Source organism: Schistocerca piceifrons, chromosome 2, assembly GCF_021461385.2.
Source record: "Schistocerca piceifrons isolate TAMUIC-IGC-003096 chromosome 2, iqSchPice1.1, whole genome shotgun sequence".
Lineage (NCBI taxonomy): Eukaryota > Metazoa > Arthropoda > Insecta > Orthoptera > Acrididae > Schistocerca > Schistocerca piceifrons.
In genome coordinates, this window is record NC_060139.1 from 401,862,747 (window position 1) to 401,887,209 (window position 24,463).

Genomic DNA, 24,463 nt, shown 5'->3' on the forward strand with positions numbered 1-24,463 from the left:
GGAGGAGGAGTAGAGCATCACAGAATGGAGGAACAGCAGCATAAACACTCCAACATATGCTATACCTTCCTACTCCTAGAGCTGTTGTGGAAAAAAATATAAAAAAATAGATAATTGCATAGGTGTGTGTGTGTGGGGGGGGGGGGGGGGGGTTGAGAGACATGACCTACAGACCAGCAGGCAAATCAGATAACAAGTTGAAAGTAACCTACTACGTCCAGTGTAGCTAACTGAAAAATTGTCTTGGATATTAATAAACACAAATGATGAGAATGCATTTAAATGAACAAAAAATACAACAAGAAGAAAAAGTAATTTCACTCCGTCAATACATGATAATTACATAATATTTTAAAGGTAAAGGAATAAGTGAAAGTGACACATCACCGAAATGAAATGACATATCTTGATGGGACATCCTCATATGGAATCAGGCGATGATATTATATTTGACAGTGGCAACAAATAAATGTGAATTATTTAGTTTTGGTGTAATATGTAGTCATATAAATACAGAATGGATACCTTAGAAAGTATGTACTTTTTTGCTACTACATTGTCCGTGGCTACATTGCAGCAGATGCATCCAAGAACTTCAGAATTTGCACTTGAGAGTAAATTCATTAAACATTCAGGATGATGCTCCAAAAAAAATCTGATCAATTGCCATCTTCTGTAAATAATAGAAATAGTTTTAATAATAACAATAATAATAATAATAATGATATTTACTAATTCTTTGATAATTTTCTATAATAACATAGACTAATCTCACACACACACACACACACACACACACACACACACACACACACACACGCACAAACAAGTTTAAAAAAATTGGTTAGGCAACTCTCCATCCACCATCCAGCCCAGATAAGAACAGCTGTAGGAGACCTGGAAGTATAAGATTCAAAGAATTGCCTTGGATGGAGCATCATAGATATATGTAAAATTAACTTCATGCGTACCACAGGGAAGTGTGTTGGGACCCTTGCAGTCCATGTCATATATCAATGATCTTGAGGACAATATTAATAGTAAGCTCAGACTTTTTACAGATGATGCAGTTATTTGTAATGAAGTGCACTCTGAAAGAAACTGCACAAATATTTAGTCAGATCTTGATGAGATATCAAAGTGGTGCAAAGATTGGCAACTTGCTTTAAATGTTCAGAAATGTAAAATTGTTCCCTTGACAAAACAAAAAGCATAGTATCCTATGATCATCATATCAAAGAGTCACTATTGGACTCAGTCAAATAATACAAATAGCTGGGTGTAATGCTTTGTAGGTCCTATGTACTGTTGCTAAGCAGGTCTAAAATTACCATTCTGTCCCTTATTGACCAGTGTGGTGTGGCAATTGAAGACAGCAAAATGAAAGACAAAGTTTTAAATTTCATGTTCAAGAAATCATTCATACAGGAGAAACATAGAAATGTACCATCATTTGACCATCAGACAGACTCCCGTATGGATGACACAGTAATAAGCATCCCTACCATAGAGAAACAACTTAAAGATTTAAAAGCAAATAAATCACAAGGTCCGGGTGGAATACCAATTTGGTGTTCCAAAGAGAATTCTCTGGCATTGGCCTCTTACATAGCCTGCATTTTTGTGAATCTCTCACCCAGCACAAAAGTCCCAAGTGACTGAAAAAAAGTGCAGGTGCTCCAGTATATAAGAAGGGTAAAAGAACAGGACCACAAAATTACACACCAATATTCCTAACTTTGGTTTTGCTGCAGATTCGTTGAGCGTATTTTCAGTTCAAATATAATAAACTTTCTTGAGACTGAGAAGCTGATGTCCACAAATCAGCATGGTTTTAGAAAGCATCGCTCATGCGACACTCGGCTGGCCCTTTTCTCACATGATACAGTGCCAACTGTGGATGAATGGCAATGGGCAGATACCATATTTCTAGATTTCTGGACAGTATTTGACATGTCGCTCCAATTGCAGGCTTTTAATGATAGTATGAGTATTTGGAATAAGTTCATCAAAATGAGAATTGCTCAAAGACTTCTTAAGTAATAGAACCCAGCATGTTGTCCTCAATGACGAGTATTTATCAGAGACAAGGGTATCATCAGGAGTGCTCCAGGGAAGTGTGATAGGACTGCAGTTGTTCTCAATATACATAAATGATTTGGCAGACAGGGTGGGCAGCTATCTGAGTTGTTTGCAGGTGATGCTGTGGTGTACAGTAAGGTGTCGAAGTTGAGTGGCTGTAGGGAGATACAAGACAATTTAGACAAAATTTCTAGTTGGTGTGATGAATGACAGCTAGCTCTGAATGTGGGGAAAATGTAAGTTAATGCAGATGAGTAGGTACAACAAACCTATAATATTCTAATACAGTAGTACTAGTGTCCTGCTTGACACAGTCAAGTCGCTTAAGTATCTGGGAAGAAATCCTTGCAAAGCGATATGAAACGAAATGAGCATGCAAGCAATGTGGTATGGAAGGTGAATGGTTGACTTTGGTTTATTGGGAAAATTTTATGGAATAGTGGTTCACCTTTGAAGGAGACCGCATGTAGGATGCTGATGCGACCTATTCTTGAGTACTGCTTGAGCCTTTGGGTTCCATACCATGTCATATTGAAGGATGTCATTGAAGCAATTCAGAGGCAGACCACTGTATCTGTTACTGGTAGATTCAAACAACTCAAATGGGAATCCCTGGAGGGAAGGTGACATTCCGTTCGAGAAATACTATAGACAAAATTTAGAGAACTGGTATTTGGAGCTGACTGCCACTATTCTATTGCCGCCAACATACATTGCACGTAAGGACCACAAAGATAAGATATGAGAAATTAGGGCTCATGTGGAGGCATATAGACAGTCGTTTTTTTCCTCCCTCCATCTGCAAGTGGAACAGGAAAGGAAATGAGTAGTGGTGATAACAGGGTACCCTCCACCACACGCTGTATGGTGGCTTGCAGAGTATCTGTGTGGATGTAGAAGTAGATACGAAATGATATGAAATCATAGCATGTAGCAGAATACATAATAGCATAATACAGGTCATTTCTCTCCTCTAGTGTTGTGGGCATGGATCTCACTGTTCTTCTTAAATTATAGTGGATTCTTTGTGACAAATTTCAAAATCAAATATAGTATATTATGACAGTGCAGTTAAAATGCCTAGCTCCTTGAAGTGGGTGCAGTTAAAAGACCTAGCTCCTTGAAGTGGTACCTACATGACATCAATCATTGGTAAACCTGGTGGTAGACTCAGCTTACTGGTAGCATACTGGGGAAATGCAATTAGTGTACAAACGTGATTGCTTACAAAACACTTGTCCTAGAATATTCCTCAAGTGGTTTTGACCCCATACCCAGTAGGATCAACAAAGAAAACTGAACATATGCAGAGAAGGGCAGCATGAATGGTCACAGGTTTGTTTGATCTGTGGAAGAATATCACAGAGATGCTGAAGAAACTGAACTGGCAGACTCTTGACGATAAACATACACTATCCTGAAGAAGTATATTTACAAAAAACTGGCTTTAAATGATGACTAGGAATATACTGCAACGCCCAACTCATTCTTCACGCACTCATTACCTGATTGGAAAAGGAAAAAAAACCCTAATAATTAGTACAGAGGGCACTTCATAGTGGTTTTTGGACTATAGAAGTAGACAAATGATTGTTTTATTGAAATAATGCAGAAATGATTTTAGGTTTGATGTAAAATTTGCTTTGCTACCTGCCAGAAATTTTACGTTGTTGGGAAAATAAACAAAGATTTTTGTTGCTGTATATTGAACTCCTTTCCAAGCCACTGAGATCTTTGATGACGGATAATACAGGTCACATTTTTCCCTCTAGTGTTGTGGGCATGGATCTCACTGTTCTTCTTAAATTGTGATGGATTCTTTGTGACAAATTTCATAATCAAATATAGTGTATTATGACAGTGCAGTTAAAATGCCTAGCTCCTTGAAGTGACATCAATGAGTGGACACCACATATTATTCTTATTGCTTGCTTTTGTGCAATCAGTACTTCCTTTATAAATGGTGAGTTACCCCAGAAAACTATTCCATAAGATGTTATTGAGTGGCAGTATGCAAAATACATCAAGAGACTGATTCATTTGTTTCCAAGATTAGCAATTATACAAAGAGCCAAAGTAGCTGAACTTAGTTGATTGCAAAGTTTAGTAATTTACTTTCAGTTTAAGTTTTCATTAGTATGTACATCCAAAAATTTGGAACATTCTGCCCTATTTATTTTGACATAGTAACATACTTGTAATTAGTTCAAAATGCATTTATCATATATTTAAAAACAAGTATGTATTGTAGGCCCCTGAAGATGCTTCATAAATAAAAAAAAGCAAAATGCGTATGGCAACAAACAAGCTGCCTCCCACTTAGTTACAAAAATGAAATATGCCTCCGTGAGATTTGAAGCAATTAAAAACAATGGTAGACAGAGAAAATGACAAGTGTGTTTTGTTATGTGAAGTCAACTGTGCTATAAAAGTTGGAGTGAGCTACTTAGTCAGATACTGTGATCTCTGTTAATTTCCGCATGACAAAGTAAATGATGACCAACTTTTTTTTGGTGGCTTGGGTGCTGCAGAGATCACACCATTCAGTCACACCTTTCATTCGCACATTTAGCTTTATAGCTGTGTGACAATTGAAATCTCTTATTGTAAAATTCAGATATGGCTATACATGGTGATGAAAATAAGCTTTAATTTTTCTGGATTTTACTCACTCAATTTATGTCACTTATGTTCTTTTTTGTGCCTATAGTATAGTTGAATGATTCAGGAATATGCAATTCATTTACTTTATGAAGTCAGCTTCTTTCCTGAGTTTTGCAGTGTTTTAAGCTATATCCTCAACAGCTTCATAAACACATCACATTTTGTATGTCACAACACAAAATTTTGTACTTTACAAAGTGATAAGAACATTTTTATATCATTTGGTTGATTGTTCTTAGTGGACCAAAATCCCATTTTAGTTCTATATCTCACTGTATCCTCCTTCACGCTCTTCTTCAGTGGTAGTTTTATTGTCACTTATTCAAATGCTTTAGTTTTTATACTGAAATCAAGATTTTTGTTGTGCATAGGCTTGTTAGTTGCACTCTTTTTTCCACAAACTTCTGACATTTTCTACTAGTTTGGCATTCTTTCTGTACCTCATCTATTGTAACATTTGACTCTCCATTATTTTCAGATTTTCATTTCCTTTCGTATAAAATGAAACCTCATAGAAGAAGATGTAAGTTTATCAAAAAGTTTCTCAGTGTGACAATTCTTGAATCAATGAAAATAAAAATTGAACAGTGTTCTTATAGCACTGTAAGTGACTTGTTCTATGAAAATACTTTCTGAGTGGTTCACAAAAAACAAACTCATTAAAAATACTGAAAAAACTGTGTGTGTCGATTTTCATTTAAATCCTCCAACTAATCAAATGTCTATTCAAGCCCAATTAAAAAATGATCCCCTAGAAAATGTAGCTGTCACAAAATTCTTGGGTCTTTGGATTCAGGAAGACTTAAAGTGGGACACACATATAAATAACTTGTGTAGGAAACTATCATCTGTGTGCTATGGCCTAAGAATTTTAAAGGCTACAACAAGCAAAACAACAGTACTGCAGGTATACTATGCACAGTTCCACTCACTAATCCGATATGAGATCATTTTCTGGGGATACTCAACTTACAGTGTAAAGGTTTTTAGAATGCAAAAAAGAGCTTTAAGAGTAATTTGTGGTCTTAAAAAGATGGAGTCCTGTAAATCCCATTTTACTGAGCTTGGTGTTCTAAATGTTCCAAGTTTATTCATTTATGAAACTATCTTGTTCACTAGGGACTACCTCCTGAAAACAGGCAAACTGCTACAGAACAAAAGTGTACACAACTATAGTACCAGAAGGGAATCAAATATACATCAAAAATATCACAGAACAACCACCTATCAGAGGAACATAATTAACGTTGGTGTAATACTACACAATAAGATACCAGAGGAAATAAAAAAATACTACCCATCCAATATTTAAAGCTAAACTAAAGGCATTTCTAATAAAGCACTGTTTCTATTCTGTCCGAGAATTTCTGAATACGTAACAAAACTAATTGTAGTAGGTCCCTAATTATAATTGCTAATACTATGTATTATTGTAACTTATCTTTGACCTGTCCAATATCAATTGTACAATTTGTGCTATATGATAAAACTGGACCAATAAAAAATCAAATCAAATTAACTCTGAAAGTTGTATTAATTGAATATTTTTCATAATCAGGTATGGTTAAAATTGAATAGTTTTCTTATGCCTAATGAAAAGTAAATGGATGAATAACTCATGCTGTCTTGGCATAATAAATATGAATATAATAGTTTTCTTATCCGCTGATGAGCAAATGAATAAATAGCATGTGTGGTTTCTCCCAAACTGTGTATGAATCTAAAAATTTACCACTGCAAGTATAAAATATGTATCCCTTGTTGCAGGTAACTGCAGAAACATGTGGCAGATCTTAATGCTGTGGAATGCAGAGCTCACGTCTGTCATCTGGCCATTTATATTGGCTTTGCTGATGTTTTTAGTGACTGTTGCTTATTTCAAGTACTTAAATCGTGATACTCATGTACAAATTCATGATGCTTCTAAAAAGCACTATTGGTCTTTTAATCACCCACTTACTAAGGTATGAGTCATCATTGTTTGTAAGTAATTGAACAGTGTTGTTGATTATCACTGTCAGTATATTTTTGTTTCTCTTATAGTCTGGTTACTGCAGCATTTGTGAATCTCTCTTGTTGACCAATCGCACTGCTGTTTGTGACTCATGTGGAGTTTGTGCTAATGTTGAATGCGTGAATCAAGCTAACAGAAAACTTAAATGCAAAGCCATTTCTCTGAAAGAAAAGGGACCAATAAAACACCATTGGGTGAAAGGTAATTTATTTTTATATACTTCTGCTTTTGTGACTAAACACAAGAGATGATGAATGGTTCAAAATGTATGCCTACTCATTTTATGTTACAACTACATATATTGTTAGTACTGATTTAAAAAAAAATTATATAATTATATTTGTTAAAAATGTTATTTGTATTCTTTTTATAAGCTTTAATTTCATTTGAGTGTATGCTGTTACACTGGTGCGTCTAAGTTCACTTTTATTTAGTGGAATTGTCAAATGAGGGTGTAATTTAAATCGTGTTTTGTTACTGGTGCGATGAACAAAAGGTGTTGGATTGGGAGGTATAGATGTAAAGAAGAAATCCACATAGATTCTTAGTATTTTCTTTTAGATTATGACAACTATCGGAACAGTATTTTCAGTGGAAAATAGTGTAAAGATCTTATTTAAGAGAAGTATAGGGACAGCCTTTTGCACGGTTTTTACATGTCTTCAACTTCTCAAGTGAAACTCCCAACACTGCAACAGAAATCAAGTGAAGTGGCACAGTATTTAGAGTGTTGGACTCATATTCAGGAGCAGAGCAGTTCAGATCCCTCTCCACCACTACAGATATGGTGTTTTCTGTAATTTCCCTAAATTGCTTCAGGCAAATGCTGGGATGGTTCCCCTGAAATGACGTGACTAGTTACCTGCCCCAATCCAAGTTTCTGGTCCGGCCTTTATTACCTCATCATTGATGGGACATTAAACCCTAGTTCAAATAAATGTTTTGCTACACTGGAACAATACTCTTAAGTCAAATTAGTCACACAGTTGATATTGGTGATAAAATAGAACAAGTTGTGCTTTGAAATGGATCCTCAGCTGTGCTTTGAAAAAGTTCCTGGCTCAAGATACTCCCCTGATTTGCTGCAAATACTGAGAACTTGGCAAGAAATAGCACTTATCTTCAGACAGACTAAGAAAGAAATCAACAATGTGTACCAGTTGGCAGACAGAACACAAGGAAGTAAACACTACACAGATATTCATTTAAAACAAATTCTGCAACACACAGCGCTTAATATGAATGAAGCTTAAGTTGTGGTGAATATAGTTACAGTTACAGGTAGGTTATACCATCATGCAGGTAACATCATCATCACCAAATTAAATGCTACTCAGATTGTCTAATAAACTGTTTATAAGGTTTGATTGACATGTTTAGTAAAAGAAAATCATTGCAAAAATAGCTTCATTATTTATTAAGGTTTCTTTCACAGTTGTGTATACTTTTTAATGGTGACTAGTTTTGAATGCTTTGTTATGTTGGCCTTACCTATGAACTAGTCCTTTGAATGTGCCATTGAAATTATGTTATAGTCAAACATTCGAGATTCCTGTAATGGTTTGAAAATGACATTCCTGACCAATGTCCACACAATGTTGCTTTGCCAAAATTCAACAATTTTGGAACAGACTTTGCTGCATGTTTCATGCCCAAAACATCTGGAGGAAAAAAAAAGCGTGGTGTGAGCCATAGGATATGCCCACATTATCAGCAACCTCTCTGATGATGATTCGGCAATTTTTCACTACCATTTTCTTTGCTTCTTCCACATTGTTATCAGTAATTGATGTGCTAAGATGTCCAGGATGGTCGTCATCTTCAACATCTTCTCAGCATTCTATGAAACATTGATACCATTTGTAAATTGTCTTACTCATAGTAGATTTGCCATAGGCCACAGTCAAGATTTTGGATGTGGTGCTGCATTTTGTTCCATTTCCCAAGAAAAATTTAGTGCAAATTCTTTGATCTATCTTTTTCGAAAGTAAAAATTGGTCGAGTGCTAGAAAAACATGTAATCTTTTTCTACATCAGCAATAAATTAAATATTCAAAACAGGTGAAAATACAGACATACATCAGGAACACATGTACCAAAAAAATATAATAAAATGAAAAGAAATTGAAAATTGGATGTATAAAGCCTGCAAAAATAAAAAAATTCCCATTTCTTTTTTATCTCACCTCTTATTGACAGTATATCTGCTGGTGTGATATTGAAACGTTCTGTGAGGCAATGCATCTACGGGTGGGATGCAGGTAATGTTAAAACTGCTTGAGCATTGCTAGAATCTTCCCAGCTGATATTTTGACCTTCTTGCTGAGGCTTGCTTCTTGGAAGTGGCTGCATACTGTGGTGCACTGTCAAGCTATTACAAATTTAAGAAGAGTATTTTCCACATCTGTAAATCTTGATAATTGGCAGGTCAGTGACCTTGCCGTGGATGTGTTCTCTGATGTACTAGTGGCTCCAAAGTTGAGCAGGAACAGCATCTTATTAATACCTATGTGTGCATATTCTGTCAATGTCCTTGTTGCACTGAGGGCAGGCAACCATATTGCCAGCAATCTAAAGCTTTAGTCACAATTAAATTTATTCTGATATTTAGAAATCTTGACTGCTTCTCTGACTTTTCATTTATTTTCACACAACGATTTTGCTAAAATGTAAACATTAGCAAAGTCTTTACCCTGATCGTATTTTACTACTGTAATAACTGTGTAGCACATGAGACCTGTCCGAAGTACCCAATATGGCTTTGTTCATGAAGCCCTCAACTACAACGGTAAACAGATTCGCTTGGATCGCCACATAACAAGACGCAGCACATGGTTGTGAATGGCACACTGGAAAGACACACAAGAGGATTGTTAGGTCTGTTCCACGCATTTATATGCATGAGTTACTGGTAGATTGCACAGTGTGGAGACCTCTCTATGTGCACGCCTCCCACAGGCAGTCTCCAGCAGCCGGCCTGCATTGACACAGTTGGCGCTGATTCAAACACACTTACACAGTGATGCCACCCTTGTCGCACACGCACTAGTTGTAAGCTTGCCCAGGGGCGGTGGGCCCATATGGTGTCCAATGACAGCACGAGAGAGGAGGTTGCCATTACCATCTCAACATTATCAGTAGGCAGGTCCCAGTGGGATGGCAGCAGGGCTGGATCCACCGGCGATGAAGGCTGGTGTGATGATGGAGAGTGGAGAGGGGTCGGGGGGAGGTGGCCTGACTGGAACAGCAGGCTGTACCAATGTATCCAAGGTTGGAGACAGGGTGGCACCCGGTGCCGGTAACCTGGAACCCCTGGGTGCCATATGTGGAAGATGGCAGACAATGGGATGGAGGCATCTCCACAGCAGGCGATGATGGCCTCAAAGCAGAGGGTGGCGGGGCAGGCTATGAAGATGGGGGCAGCACCCATGAACTAGCAGCTTTCAGCAGTGAGTGAGGGAGGAGCTGATCATGGTGCTTGACACCAGCCCTTTGGCTACACAGACATCACACAGACAGCATCCACGGCAGCAGACAACAGTAGCCGGCGTCCAATTGGGCCGGTGGCGAAACCCTCTTGCGCATACCAGTAGTCTCAGCACAAAGCAGCCAGATGAATCCAACTGCAGCAGTTGCAGCACAGGCTGCAGAAGGTGGAGGAGCATGCGTGGCTGCCAGCTGTGGAGCAACTCAGCTGGGCTCCACTACCCCATAGACGTGAAGCAATATGTGCTCAGAAGACAGAGAAGGGTGTCATCCAACAAATAATCCACAACAAAAGTTTTTCATTTGGGACTGCCATTTGATTGAGGATCAAATGGCAGAGCCATAACATGCTGAATGCTGTGACGGAAACAAAACAATTGAAAGATGTCAGAAACAAACTGGGGCCCATTATCGGAAATTAAGGTACAAGGCAACCTCACAACAGAAAAAACCCTTAAGAGCATATGAACTTGTGACCTCAGCCAATGTTGATGCACACAAGGGAATGTAAGGGAACTGGGAAAATGCATCCACAATCAAGAGCCAATGGGAATTCAAGAAGGGACCTCAAAGACTACATGATGGTGTCCCCATCGCTGGTGTGGAGTGGGCCAGGGTGACAGAGATGCCCTAGAAGCCATTTGTTGGGCACATTGCTCACAAGCTGTGACAAAATGAACAATTTCACCATCAATCGCCGGTCAAAAACCATCCCTCCTATCTAATTGTTTAGTGCACAAAATTCCCCAATGGCCCTGGTGGAGAAGGCGTAGAACCTTGCACCATAATGCAGTGGGAATGACTACTCTGGGAGAGAGCCCTTCTGTGGACAGCAGCAAAACACTATCAAAAACAGAGAGGTGATACCATAAGGAAAAATAGTTATGCAGAGGGTCTGAAGCCAACCTGGCAGTTTATGTGCCCAGCCCTGTTGCACAGACCAAACCACCTGGTGGAGACCCAGGTGTGCAGCAACAGCAGCTGCTGCGTGCAATCTTATAATTGGGAAACCCTTACCTGCAGCCTGTGTTTCACTGTCAAGATGGAAGCAAAGCAATTCTTCATGATCAAAGTCGAGATCAGGACCCACAGGAAGATGGGACAAGACGTGGGTCAAAAATTGATTTCATAATTGTAGAGAGACAAGAAAAGCATCCAGCATTGGAGGCAATGTGCTGCCTTGTCAGGCAAGGAAGTGTCAGGGTTAAACAAGGAAACCAATCGTTTATGGGCAGTAATAAGGTGAAACTTGGAACAAAAAAAAAAAAAAAAAGGGATTTAGAGGCAAAACCAACAGGTCATTCAAAGCCATCAGCATACTGGTGCATGAGGACAATGATGGGGCTGTAGTGTGAGGTATCAGTTGTCAAAACTATATGCTGGTCCAGAAGGAACGTAGCTAAACAAGGAGCTGAGAGTAGTCTGGATTTCCATTTGAAAAGCACATTCCGAATCCTGGCTCCAGCAAAAAGGCACATTCTTGCATAACAAGGCATGTGATGGGTGGGCCGAGGTGGCCACCCCTGACAGAAATTTATGCTAAGAGGCTGTCTTCCCTAGGGAGGCCTCAAGCTCCTTTGTGGACGAGGGGCAAGGCATAGACGTAAAAGCAAAGATGTGGTGTGGCAGAGGGTGCACCCCATCCTGCGAGACTTTAAACCCCAAATAAACAAGAGGTTAAAAACACTGCACAAATATTGATAAGACCAAAAGGAGTATTCAAAACCAGAACTCGCACAGACTTTCATCCACAGGAACCTGCAGATATGCTTCAGACAAACCAATTTTAGAAAAGTGCTGGCCATCTGATAATTTCACCAAGAGTTCCTCCTGGTGTGGGAGAGGATATGTATCCATGTTCGACTGCACTTTTGACACTAGTACTGAAGTCGCCACAGAGGCGAAGTTTCCCCGACTGTTTCTAAGCTACAACTAGTGGAGATGACCATTTACTAGCCATAACAGGTTGCACATCTGTAGAGATTGAAGTCTGTCCAATTCTCCTTTCACTTGATCTTTCAGGGCGACATGATAGTATTCAAACAACAAAAATGAGGTCAAGCTGTGGATTTTAAAGAAATATGAACAGAAAAGTACGTAGCACACCCTATATCTTCCGAAAACAAATCGGAAAACTCCTCACACTGTTTCCAACTGAGAATACAGTACATGATCGGATACAAGGTGAACTGCATCGATGATAGAAAATCCAAATGCCTGAAATGCATCCATCCCAAACAAGTTCTCAACACTGGCATCAGCAACTGCCAAAAATGTAATAGACCAAACCATTGACTTGTGAGAGGCAAATGCCATAAATTGTCCCAAGTGTGCAATATTCTGCTTGTTTTAAATGACCAGCTTCCACATGACTGGTATCACTGGCAGAGAGCCGAAACTCAGATAGGTTTAAGAATTGAATAACGTCGTTGCAGCACCCATGTTGACCTGTAGCCAAGCACTTGACAAAAAATACTTAATTCAGTAAACAAGTCACAAGCATTGGAGTCACACAGTTTACATCCATGTCCATATCCTGAGCAACTGTCAGTGAACTTCACATGGAGGCGATGTGGCCTTTCTTCCGGCACTTAGGGTGTGCCAAAAGTTCATCCTGGACAAAACAGAAAGGACAAGATGGTAACAGAGAATGTCGACGTTGGTGCTGTGGCAGTTGTGGTTGCGACTGCTTGGCCTGGCCTTAGTCAGCTTGGCGTTGGGCCTGCATGTTTACCCCTGCCTCTGCCGCTGCCTCATGTAAGCTATCTCTCAACCTAGTGGGCACATCATGCGACACTACTGCCACATCACCCCATGCTTCAACTTGGCTACCTGCCACCCGACAAACTTCAAAAGAGTGTGCTGTTTGCAAAACTTTAGCCAACAGGTGGTTTTCACAGAATAATGCCTCCTGGCGTACTTCCTTGTCCGGAGCTAAACAGATAAACAGATAACTTGTGTCGCACACCATAAGAGTCTGCATAAGAATCATTATGGACATCAGTAACAAATTGACACTTACAGCTAAGATCATGAAGTTCAGCTGCCCAGGAGCTGTACGACTGGTTTAGTTTATTCCGGCATCGGTAGACTTCAACTCACGTCGCTGTGACATGCATTTGCTTGTGATAGTAGTTGAACAATAAACTGCACATGTGATCAAAATAAATGCTACTGTTTCTTGTAAAGGAGCAAGTTGACAAGTAAGTGATACACCTTAAGTGGACTGCATAAGAGGAAGAAGGCTTGGCACAATTCTAGTTTGTGGCACCAAAAGCCGAAAAGTGCTGTCTGAATCTTTTTTCATAAGCATTCCAATCCTCGGCAGGCTCATCATATGAAGGGAACATATGTGAATGGGTCAGTGAAATGGTACCCTGTCTGTTAATGGAAACCGCAATGTGGTCACAGCCAAAGTAAGCTGTTCAGTCAGGATTGGTAGCACGGCATCCATAATGAATAAACCTAATGAAACCATATGTAAAGATGGCACATGCAGAAACCATTCTAAACTCATTGCCAATGCTGTAACTAAGTAGTACATGAGACCAGTCCAAATTAACCCAAATGTAGCTTTATTCATGAAGCACTCAACGACAACGGAAAACAGACTCCTGTGAATCCCCACACAGTAAGACATCTTTTTTAGGGATTATGATCAGCCACCAGTAATCATCACAGGCTCACCATGTGCTATCTTTGTTCCTCGCAAGGCCCACACGAGAGGGCTAAGGACTCTGTAATTTCACAGCATTTCTCCCTTTCTTCTGAATAATTGATGGCCTGAAGGTGATCAGACTGGACTGGTTCAGCTGTCCCTACTGTTTCCTAAGGGATGAATTCTGGCTGTTCATGTCAGTTGGTGATCCAGGGCTCTCCTTGTTGACTTCTAATAGTTACTGACACATCGAGTTATTTTGTGAGGGGGAGAACTTTTTTGCAATGTACTAGAGCTCGTCAGAACTCATCTTGTTGTTTGTGGGATAATAGCATCTCCAGTGGTAGACAGTATTCTAGTACAATCTTCGTTGCATGAACTTTTTGGAGAAAGTTTGTCAAACTGGAGCTCCAATATTCCATTACTTGTGATATTCACAAGATGTCTACCTCAAGGATGATAATATAGCTGCGTTTTGCTACAAGGAATATTTTGGAGGACTGTGTTCTTTCATTGATAATTATTCTCATGACGGAAATTCCTGTTGGTTTAGTATATTGGCTACACACATTTTTGGGGCTATGTTCACTGCACTCTTAACATTAGATAAGCCTCATGTGCCCCATTGGAGATGTCGAATGGTGGCACCTCAGGGAACTCAGTCTTTTTTGGTTGGGTATGGTTTGGCAGTTTCCGGTTTCCTGAGCTGGGAACTGGTGAGTACAGCTAGTCCTCTGCAACATTAAACTCTGGGCATACATCAGCAGTAATCATGTGGCATGCTGGTGGAACATTGTGCTTCACATGGGAAGAGATCTTGGTTTAACTGCCCAGATTAAATTAAAACCGAAGTGATTGCAAAAAAAGGTAGGGAATTAAAGAGATGGGATCCAGATAAACTGAAAGAATCAGAGTTTGTTGAGAGTTTCAGAGGGAGCATTAGGGAATGATTGGCAAGAATAGGGGAAGGAATACAGTGGAAGAAGAATGGGTAGCTTTAAGAGATGAAATAGTGAAGGCAGTAGAGGATCAAGTAGGTAAAAAAATTAGGGCTGATAGAAATCCTTGGGTAACACAAGAGATGTTGCATTTAAGTGATGAAAGGAGAAAATACAAAAATGTGCTAAATGAAGCAGGCGAAAGGGAATACAAATGTCTAAAAATGAGATTGGCAGAAAGTGAAAAATGGCTAAGAAGGGATGGCTAGAGGACTTAGAAGCGTATATCACTAGGGAAAAGATAGATGCCTCCTCTATGAAAATTGAACAGAACTTTGGAGAAAAGAGAAGCAGCTGTATAAATATCAAGAGCTCAGATGGATAACCAGTTCTAAATGAACAAGGGAAAACTGAAAGGTGGAAGGAGTATATAGAGGGTCTATACAAGACAGATGTACTTAGGGGCAATATTATAGAAATGAAAGAGAATGTGTATGTAGATGAAGATGAAATGTGAGGTATCATACGGGGTGAAGAATTTGACTGAGCACTGAAAGACCCAAGCCGAAACAAGATCGTGGGAGTAAACAACATTCAGCCTTGGAAGTACCAGCCTCGATAAAACTCTCCATCTGGTGAGCAAGATGTATGAGATAGACACAATACCCCCAGACTTCAAGAAGAATATACAGGGCTATTACAAATGGTTGAAGCGATTTCATAAATTCACTGTAGCTCCATTCATTGACATATGGTCACGACACACTACAGATACGTAGAAAAACTCATACAGTTTTGTTCAGCTGAAGCCGCACTTCAGGTTTCTGCCGCCAAAGCGCTCGAGAGCGCAGTGAGACAAAATGGCGACAGGAGCCGAGAAAGCGTATGTCGTGCTTGAAATGCACTCCCATCAGTCAGTCATAACAGTGCCACGACACTTCAGGACGAAGTTGAACAAAGATCCACCAACTGCTAACTCCATTCGGCGATGGTATGCGCAGTTTAAAGCTTCTGGATGCCTCTGTAAGGGGAAATCAACGGGTCGGCCTGCAGTGAGCGAAGAAACGGTTGAACGCGTACGGCAAGTTTCACGCGTAGCCTGCGGAAGTCGACGAATAAAGCAAGCAGGGAGCTAAACGTACCACAGCCGACGGTTTGGAAAATCTTACGGAAAAGGCTAAAGCAAAAGCCTTACCGTTTACAATTGCTACAAACCCTGACGCCCGATGACAAAGTCAAGCACTTTGAATTTTCGGCGCGGTTGTAACAGCTCATAGAAGAGGATGCGTTCAGTGCGAAACTTGTTTTCAGTGATGAAGCAACATTTTTTCTTAATGGTGAAGTGAACAGACACAATGTCCGAATCTGGGCGGTAGAGAATCCTCACGCATTCATGCAGCAAATTCGCAATTCACCAAAAGTTAACGTGTTTTGTGCAATCTCACGGTTTAAAGTTTACGGCCCCTTTTTCTTCTGCGAAAAAAATGTTACAGGACATGTGTTTCTGGACATGCTGGAAAATCGGCTCATGCCACAACTGGAGACCGACAGCGCCGACTTCATCTTTCAACAGGATGGTGCTCCACCACACTTCCATCATGATGTTTGGCGTTTCTTAAACAGGAGATTGGAAAACCGATGGATCGGTCGTGGGTGGAGATCATGATCAGCAACTCATGTCATGGCCTCCACGCTCTCCCGACTTAACCCCATACGATTTCTTTCTGCGGGGTTATGTGAAAGATTCAGTGTTTAAACCTCCTCTACCAAGAAACGTGCCAGAACTGCGAGCTCGCATCAACGATGCTTTCGAACTCATTGATGGGGACATGCTGTGCCGAGTGTGGGAGGAACTTGATTATCGGCTTGATGTCTGCCGAGTCACTAAAGGGGCACATATCGAACATTTGTGAATGCCTAAAAAAACTTTTTGAGTTTTTGTATGTGTGTGCAAAGCATTGTGAAAATATCTCAAATAATAAAGTTATTGTAGAGCTGTGAAATCGCTTCAATCATTTGTAATAACCCTGTAATTTCAGTTCCAAAGAAAGCAGGTGCTGACAGGTATGAATATTACTGAACTATAGTTTAATAAGTCATGGCTAGAAAATACTGGCACGAACTATTCACAGAAGAATGGACAAGCTGGTAGAAATTGACCTCAGGGAAGGTCAGTTTGGATTCAGGAGAAATTTAGGAACATGCAAAGCAATACTGACCCTACGATTTCTCATAGAAGATAACATGAGGTAATACTGATGCTACGACTTCTCATAGAAGATGAGTTAAGCAAAGTCACACCTAAGTTTATAGCATTTTTAGACTTAGAGAAAGTCTCTGGCAATGTTGAGTGGAATACTCTTAGAAATTCTGAGTGTGGCAGGGATAAAATACCGGGAGTGAAAGGCTATTTACAACTTGTACAGAAACCTGTTTGCAGTTATAAGGGTTGGGGGGCATGAAAGGGAAGCAGTGGTTGAGAAGGGAGTGAGACAGGGTTGTAGCCTGTTGTAGATGTTATTCAATTTGTACATTGAGAAAGAAGTAAAGGAAACAAAAGAAAAATTTGGAACAGGAATTAAAATTCAGGGAGAAGACATAAAAACTTTAAAGTTTGCCGATGACAGTGTAATTCCATCAGAGACAGCAAAGGACCTGGAAGAGTAATTGAACAGAATGGACAATGTCTTGAAAGAAAGATATAAGATGGGCATCAACAAAAGCAAAACAAAACTAATGGAATGTAATCAAATGAAATCAGTTGATGTTGAGGGAATTAGATTAGGAAACAAGGCACTTATAATAGTAGATGAGTTTTGCTATTTGGGCTGCAAAATAACCGATGATTCCTAGAGTAGAGAGGATGTAAAATGTAGATTGGCAATGGCAAGAAAAGAGTTTATGAAGAAGAGAAATTTGTTAATGTTAAGTATTGGTATGGAGTGTAGCCATGTATGCAAGTGAAAAATGGACAATAAACAGTTTAGACAAGAAGAGAATAGAAGCTTTCGAAATGTGGTGCTACAGAAGAATGCTGAAGATAAGATGTGTAGATCACATAACTAAAGAGGAAGTACTAAATAGAATTGAGGAGACAAGAAATTTGTGGCACAGCTTGACCAAAAGAAGGGATCGTTTGATAGGACATATTCTGAGACATCAAATGGTCCCCAATTTAGTATTGGAGAGAAGCGGGGGGGGGGGGGGGGGGGGGGAGGGGCAAAAAATCATAGAGGGAGATCAGGAGATGAATACAGTAAGCAGATTCTGAATTATGTAGGTTGCAGTAGTTACTCAGAGATGATGAGCCTCGCACATGATAGAGTAGCATGGAGAGCTACATTAGACAGCCTTCGAACATAAGACCACACAACAAACAATGACCAGGCAGTTGGAGGAAAGGGCAGAGACCCCAGGTTTCAAACTCTCTTTGAAGAAAACTGTTTTTATTAATTTTAATTGCCCTCATTCTCTTTTTTTTTTAATTCACTTGTTTTAAAGCTAGGGACTACTGTAGTGTTTCGAGAATTTCTGCGTAAATTCTAGAACCACTCTGCCTTCTACCATCTCGAACACATGATATTTTAGGTGTGAGAGTGGGATGCTAGAATCCTACCTACTGCTTATCACATTTTTGTGTGTGGAGGTGTGAAATCAGTCTCGAGCAGAAGGTAGGCGTGATGGGGGGGGGGGGGGGGGGAGGGGGGGGGAACAACTCTTGGGCTTGCTGGAGGCAAGATGAATTTTACGATTTGTTTGTAATAGGGTTATGGTTGTTAAGCCAACTCTTTGCTAAATGTACTTAAATCTGTTTCTAATGTGAGACGATATGAGTGACTTACAAGAAATCTAATGTTTGTGTGCGAAGTTTGAATTTTGTTCTTTATGAAGCTCAAATATACTGATAGTTGTTGAAAAGTATTCTTCAAGTACCCTATTATTTTGCAAGTAGAGAGAGAGTCTTTAAGGTTCCTGTAACTAGCATCATTCTTTGGAGAAGAAGTTTACAGAGATTCCAGAAGCCGGCTATCCAGAGAAGTAGTTCGGCTGAGTACACCAAGTAAGTTGACTCGTATAAGAGAAGTGGGAAGTTTGCACATACACTTCACACACTCTTAGTCGTCAAATCATTAGAACGTGGCGACCAGTGTGAAAGGACAGAAGAAAACAGGAATTTTGAGACAAAAATGAGATAAGAAGATATCATATGTTGCCATAGCAACTGAGCATAATGAAACAAAAGAACCATTCCAAGAAATTGAATTAAGCTCAAAGTATCAGATGGATATAATTTTGTGAATGTAAAAAAGGAGAAGATGTAAGAAAGTCACAACATTAATAACCGGAGAGAAGATCTCGACGTATTAGACTAAGAAGAGATATGCCTAGAACGATAAAACTAAGATGATCTGGTGCAGGGAGTATACAGCTCACACATGCATCGAGGGGACACAGACTTGGAAACCAGCCCATATCTGATGTCGCCAGCACCAGCTGCTGTTCTCCGGTGCTGACGTGCCATCACATCCACTCACCTAGGCTGCGAGAAGTCTACGCCGGGTGAGCGCAAAACAAAACTCTAGTAATTTAGCAAGAAGTGATACAAACTATTGAGTGAACTTTATTGGTGTAGTTATTATACTTAAAAGTTAATTTTTAAATGTTCGCAAGCTTGTAAAAATATGGATAACGAACAGCAAGTTAGGGAAACTTCAGAAACAGTCATGGCTGTGACAATTTGTAAAGAAGGGCCAGACTGGTCTGAGTTGGTAAATGTAATCAAAACTCAGTTAAATGAAGCCTTAAATGCTCTGAGAGTCTGCAGTTAAATGCCAAATTAGATGCACAGAGTACAACTTTAAATGCTAAATTAGATGACCAGATTACAACTTTAAATGCTGAATTAGATGCTCAGAGTGGAACTTTAAATGCTGAATTGGATGTTCAGAATGAAACTTTAGGATTGTTAAGTGCCAAGGTAGAGTCACAAACTAAAGAATTAAGTAATCTATGTGAAGGCATGGGAGATTTGAAGAGTGAATTCGACGATTTACATGCTAAAGAAGAGAATTTTAAAATAGATTTCAAGAATGAATTGACTAGTTCCCTGCACATTCATGTAAATCAAATGTTCACTGATCTTAGTAGTAAACAGAATGATAATTTTCAGGAATTATCAAAAAAGTTAGAATTTGAGATTGAGGACAGATGCAATACTGTAGAATCAGAAATCAATGAAAAATTAGGATCTTTCGAAAATGTTTGTAACGTTAAATTTGATGCTGTAAAGCAGGGACTGAGTACTTTAAAAGAAAGTGTAGATAAGCAGAGCAAGTTAATGCCTGTCATTCAGTCGCAGATTACAGGTGTAAGTACGTACACAAGTGGAGAATGTAGAAAGAAGCTTTAAAGAGAAAATAGCATACTCTGATATCGTAAATGTAAGTAGTTTGGAAGAACAAGTTGAAGAAATTATAGAAAGAAAAGTTACCGAGAGAATAACATCTGGGAACGTGTCGCCTATGGCTTCTTCCAAACTTACTGATACCAGGAAAGGCTTAGACGAACTCTGGAGAGAATTCAAACGTATCTAGGAACAAGTAGAAAAATGAGTAACTTCACCTAATGTGGTCCTAACCAGTGAAGTAGTTACTGATTTGCAATGGGGAGCCCATTCAGGGTTATCGAGACAATTCCCTAAATTTAAGCCCAGGGGAGAGGTAAATCCGATACATTTTTTGAAAAGGTTTAACCAAGCTTTACTGAAAAATTGGGAAGATTCTAAAAAGATTGAATTTGCTGTGGAGTACATTCTAGGAGAAGCCTCCGAATGGGGAACAGTAAATATTGAGAACTTTTCCTCTTTGGAAGATTTTCAAAAGAAATTTAAAAAGAAGTATTGGTCTGCAAGTGCCCAGGAGAAGTTAATATCAGATTTGTGGGACCAAAAATATTACAATAATACTTGGGGTACAATGAGGAAGTATTTCAATTGGCATCTAACACGTGCAAAGTACTTAGGTAATCTGATGGAGGAAGAAGGATTAGTGCGGATTTTAATTAGATGATTACCCATATATGTGAGGAAAGATATCTTATGTAATGGGTGGAAGATGATAGAAGAGTTGTTGTCCTTTGTAGATGCACTTGATGTCTTAAATAAGGGCCACAACAAAAACTTGCACGAAAGTGAAAATCCGACCTACAAAAGGAATAGTGGTAATAATGTCAAAAAACATGAGGCAAACCTATCAAGAGTAACCAATGCAACAGAAAAAATCATAACGGCAATTATCAGAAGTATCCACGTTCAAATTTAGGTCCAGTAACTTCTCAGGAATTTGTACTGAGTAACAGTAGAGCACAAAATGGAAGTGAGATATCTCTTTTTCGGTAACCAGCCTGTAATTAGTAATAATGAGGAAAATGCAATGCGATCTGGATCCAGGGCCAGGGCCCAGGTCATGGAGATACATTAGGAGGCCTTGTTCCATATAAGTATGTTAACTTTACCCACAAAATACCCACATGGAATGGTTACTACTTGAAGAACCGAGTGTAGATACCAATAACCTACAACCTATAATAGCAGGGACAGTGGAAACTGTGGAGGTTAACATATTTATAGATTCAGGGAGTGAGGTATCACTCATCTCCAATGCATTCTTTAATTCATTACAGACTTAACAGCACTTACCGCTTTTGCCAGTAACAGGAGTTTACATAGTCAGGATAACAGGAATGAAGAGTAAAGCTATGAGATCCGAAACTCAAGTGAACTGTCGTATTGGAGATATATTATTTCGGCAAATACTATTAATAGTAGAAAATATTTATAGAGATGTATCATTTGGTTTAGATTGGTTATTAAAATTTAAAGTCATCTTAAACTTTGACGAGAGTCGTCTCTGTTTTGGTAAAGGGGAGAGTAGATATTGGACACCGTTTATAACAGATAATTGCATTGGAAAACAAACAACTGAGTGTAAGTGTCTGCGATTAACAGCTACAGCAAAATTGTCACCAAAGATCGATAGTGTAAATCAACTAACACATCGAACTGACATACAAGACAAAGTTAACGAGTCCCTAATATTAACCAATCAATAAAAGCGAGATTTATTTAAAATTTAATGGAGTATGAAATAGTATTTTCCAATCATCCAGGCAATATCAGCAACTATATTTGTAAATTTAAAATCAAAGATGACACTCCATTCTTCTGTATGTCGTATCCAATACCGGTAACTTTGAAGGAAGCAGTTAGGGATGAAATCAATACAATGATTGATAATAATATTATAGAACGAAGTTCTAGTGTCATGAATAATCCATTGGTCATGGTAAAGAAAGCTACAGATGGAGTCTGATTAGTATTAGATGCTCGTGCACTGAATCATCATATAGAGACAGAGAGAGAGAGAGAGAGCGACCAATTAATATTGATGAATTGTTATCCAAATTTGGAAAGGCAAGATTCTTTAGCACTATGGGCCTGACTGAGGGATATTGTTTTGGAGAGATAGCGTAATAACGCAATGCTGGCGCTTATGCATTCCGAAGGTAATGGAAGACGCACTTGTGTGGTATGTTCATAAAGGATATGTACACTTCGGAATCAAAAAGTGTATAATCCATATGAATAAGTTATATTATTTTAAGAAGTTAGGGTGTAAGATAGCATCTATGATTATAATGTGTGAAATCTGTCAGAAGGTGAAAGAGAATAATACCCATGTGAAGTACAAAATGTACCCTATTATTCCGAAGTCGTTACACGATCTCACAGCAGCAGATTTTTTGGACCAATTCCACAAGTAAAAGGATGGGTATCATACATTTTGGTCATCACAAAGTGCTGGTCAAAATATGTTAAACTATATCCAACCAAAAGAGCCAGTATGCAGACAGTTATACACTATTTACAACAATAATTTCTAGAAGTAGCTAAACTGAAACGGTTTCTTACAGATAATGGGCCACAATTTGTAAGTAATGAATTTAAAGAATTCCTAGCATGGGAAGGTATTCGTCAGGTGTTACCATCCAATTATAACCAGTCATCAAATCCATGTGAAAGAGTAATGAAGGAAATTGGGAAGTTATGTCATACTTACTGTCATGAGAAACATCCTTTGTGGGCAACAAAAGTTAAAGACTTTGAACTTATTCTGAATGACCTACCAAATGGGTTAACACCTTTAGAAGTTATAGGTAAACCTTCCATAGAACCTCTAATTAAATGTTTCAATAGGCCTGAACAACTGAGTGTTGATTATGAAATGAATCAGGAAATAGTTTTTAAAAATTTAATTGAAAAAGCACAACAAATATTAAGTAAGCGCAATGCAAAGGCTAAAGAACCTCAGTACCAAGTCGATGACCTGGTTCTCATAAAACAACATTTTCCAGAAATATGGAGGACCATACTGGGTACACACAGTGATCCATCTTAAGACCTTATTTTTAGTAGATTCTACAACTGGATTAGAGAAAGGGAAGTACACTGCAATAGACGTAAAGTTGTTTATCCCCCACGGACGTTAACATTCTGAGTTAACGGGTTGAGTGATGACCATCGGATCCCGAGCTGTTTACAGTGTTTCTTCCAAAATAGTTTTCCTACACTGAATTCCTTTAAAATTTTAAACTATTCTGTCATCTATTCCTAAAATCTTAATCTATCCTGTAATCTTATATCTTAGAAAAACTGATATGACAGTCAAATAAAAAACAGTTCTAGAGAATCACAGGTAAAAAGTGATATTTAGATAAAGTGAACTGATTGGAATATTATGTTTGTAGAAAATATAATATTGTGTGACTAGTTGAACAACTAATATACCATAGTGTATAGATTTTCTATTTTGTGTAAAATATTTTATACCTTTTGTGAGATGTGATGTAGATGGGAGGTTTTGTATTAAGTTTGAAAGCGTGTTGTAGATAAAAGCATGGTTTACAAGAGCAAATAAACCATGGCTAACACAAAACACCCATCACACCTTTCAGACAACCCCCACAAACAGGTGTACCTGATTCTTCACCATTTGCCATTTCCATAGGGTTGCTAAGATTTCCTTCGGGGACCTCAAGGGTGAAGGTGGGAATGTCCGTTCTGTGGGAGACGATATAACACCAAACCTCCTCCGGCATCTCACTCAAGTACCTGCGAGGTAGGGATCCTGGGGAGGGGGGGTGGGAAGGGTTTCCTGTCTTTGGGGCTATCTTCTTTCTCTTCTTCGATCTTAGCAACCATTTCTATTTATATCCTTTCTTACTTGAGTGTGAATGACAAACTGAAGAAATAGTGCTTATTAGGGTTGGAGAGGGACATTGCCCATTGACACATGGCTTTCTCTTACATTGCAAGGAACCACTAATGTGTCAAAGATGTGGCACAAAGCTGTGAAAACGACTTTTTTAAATGAGTGTTTTGTATGACAATCTGAGGGCAGACCTGGGTTTCCCACAGGATCTACCTTCTACTTTAACTGATAATGAGGTGAGTGTGGTTTGTATTTTTAGGTTTTATGTGATGTTAGGACTCCTTATGTTTGGACTCCTCCCCAAAATTTAGGTATGTGGTTTTAGTGTATTGCATGGTGGCTTGTTCACCCA

The 24,463-nt window shown here is 39.0% G+C and overlaps 1 protein-coding gene across 9 annotated transcripts in view; it reads left to right on the forward strand.

Annotated features, from left to right (window-relative positions):
* LOC124777348 (diacylglycerol kinase epsilon) overlaps nucleotides 1-24,463 on the forward strand; it is a 197,903-nt gene that overhangs the window by 19,703 nt on the left and 153,737 nt on the right. For 7 of the 9 annotated variants that reach the window (XM_047252717.1, XM_047252715.1, XM_047252716.1 and 4 more), the window contains exons 4-5: nucleotides 6,514-6,710; nucleotides 6,790-6,961. In XM_047252717.1, coding sequence (XP_047108673.1) covers nucleotides 6,528-6,710; nucleotides 6,790-6,961 — 355 coding nt within the window. In that variant the 5' untranslated portion in view covers nucleotides 6,514-6,527. The remainder of the gene's footprint in view (nucleotides 1-6,513; nucleotides 6,711-6,789; nucleotides 6,962-24,463) is intronic. The other 2 variants (XM_047252719.1, XM_047252720.1) reach the window with 1 other exon arrangement.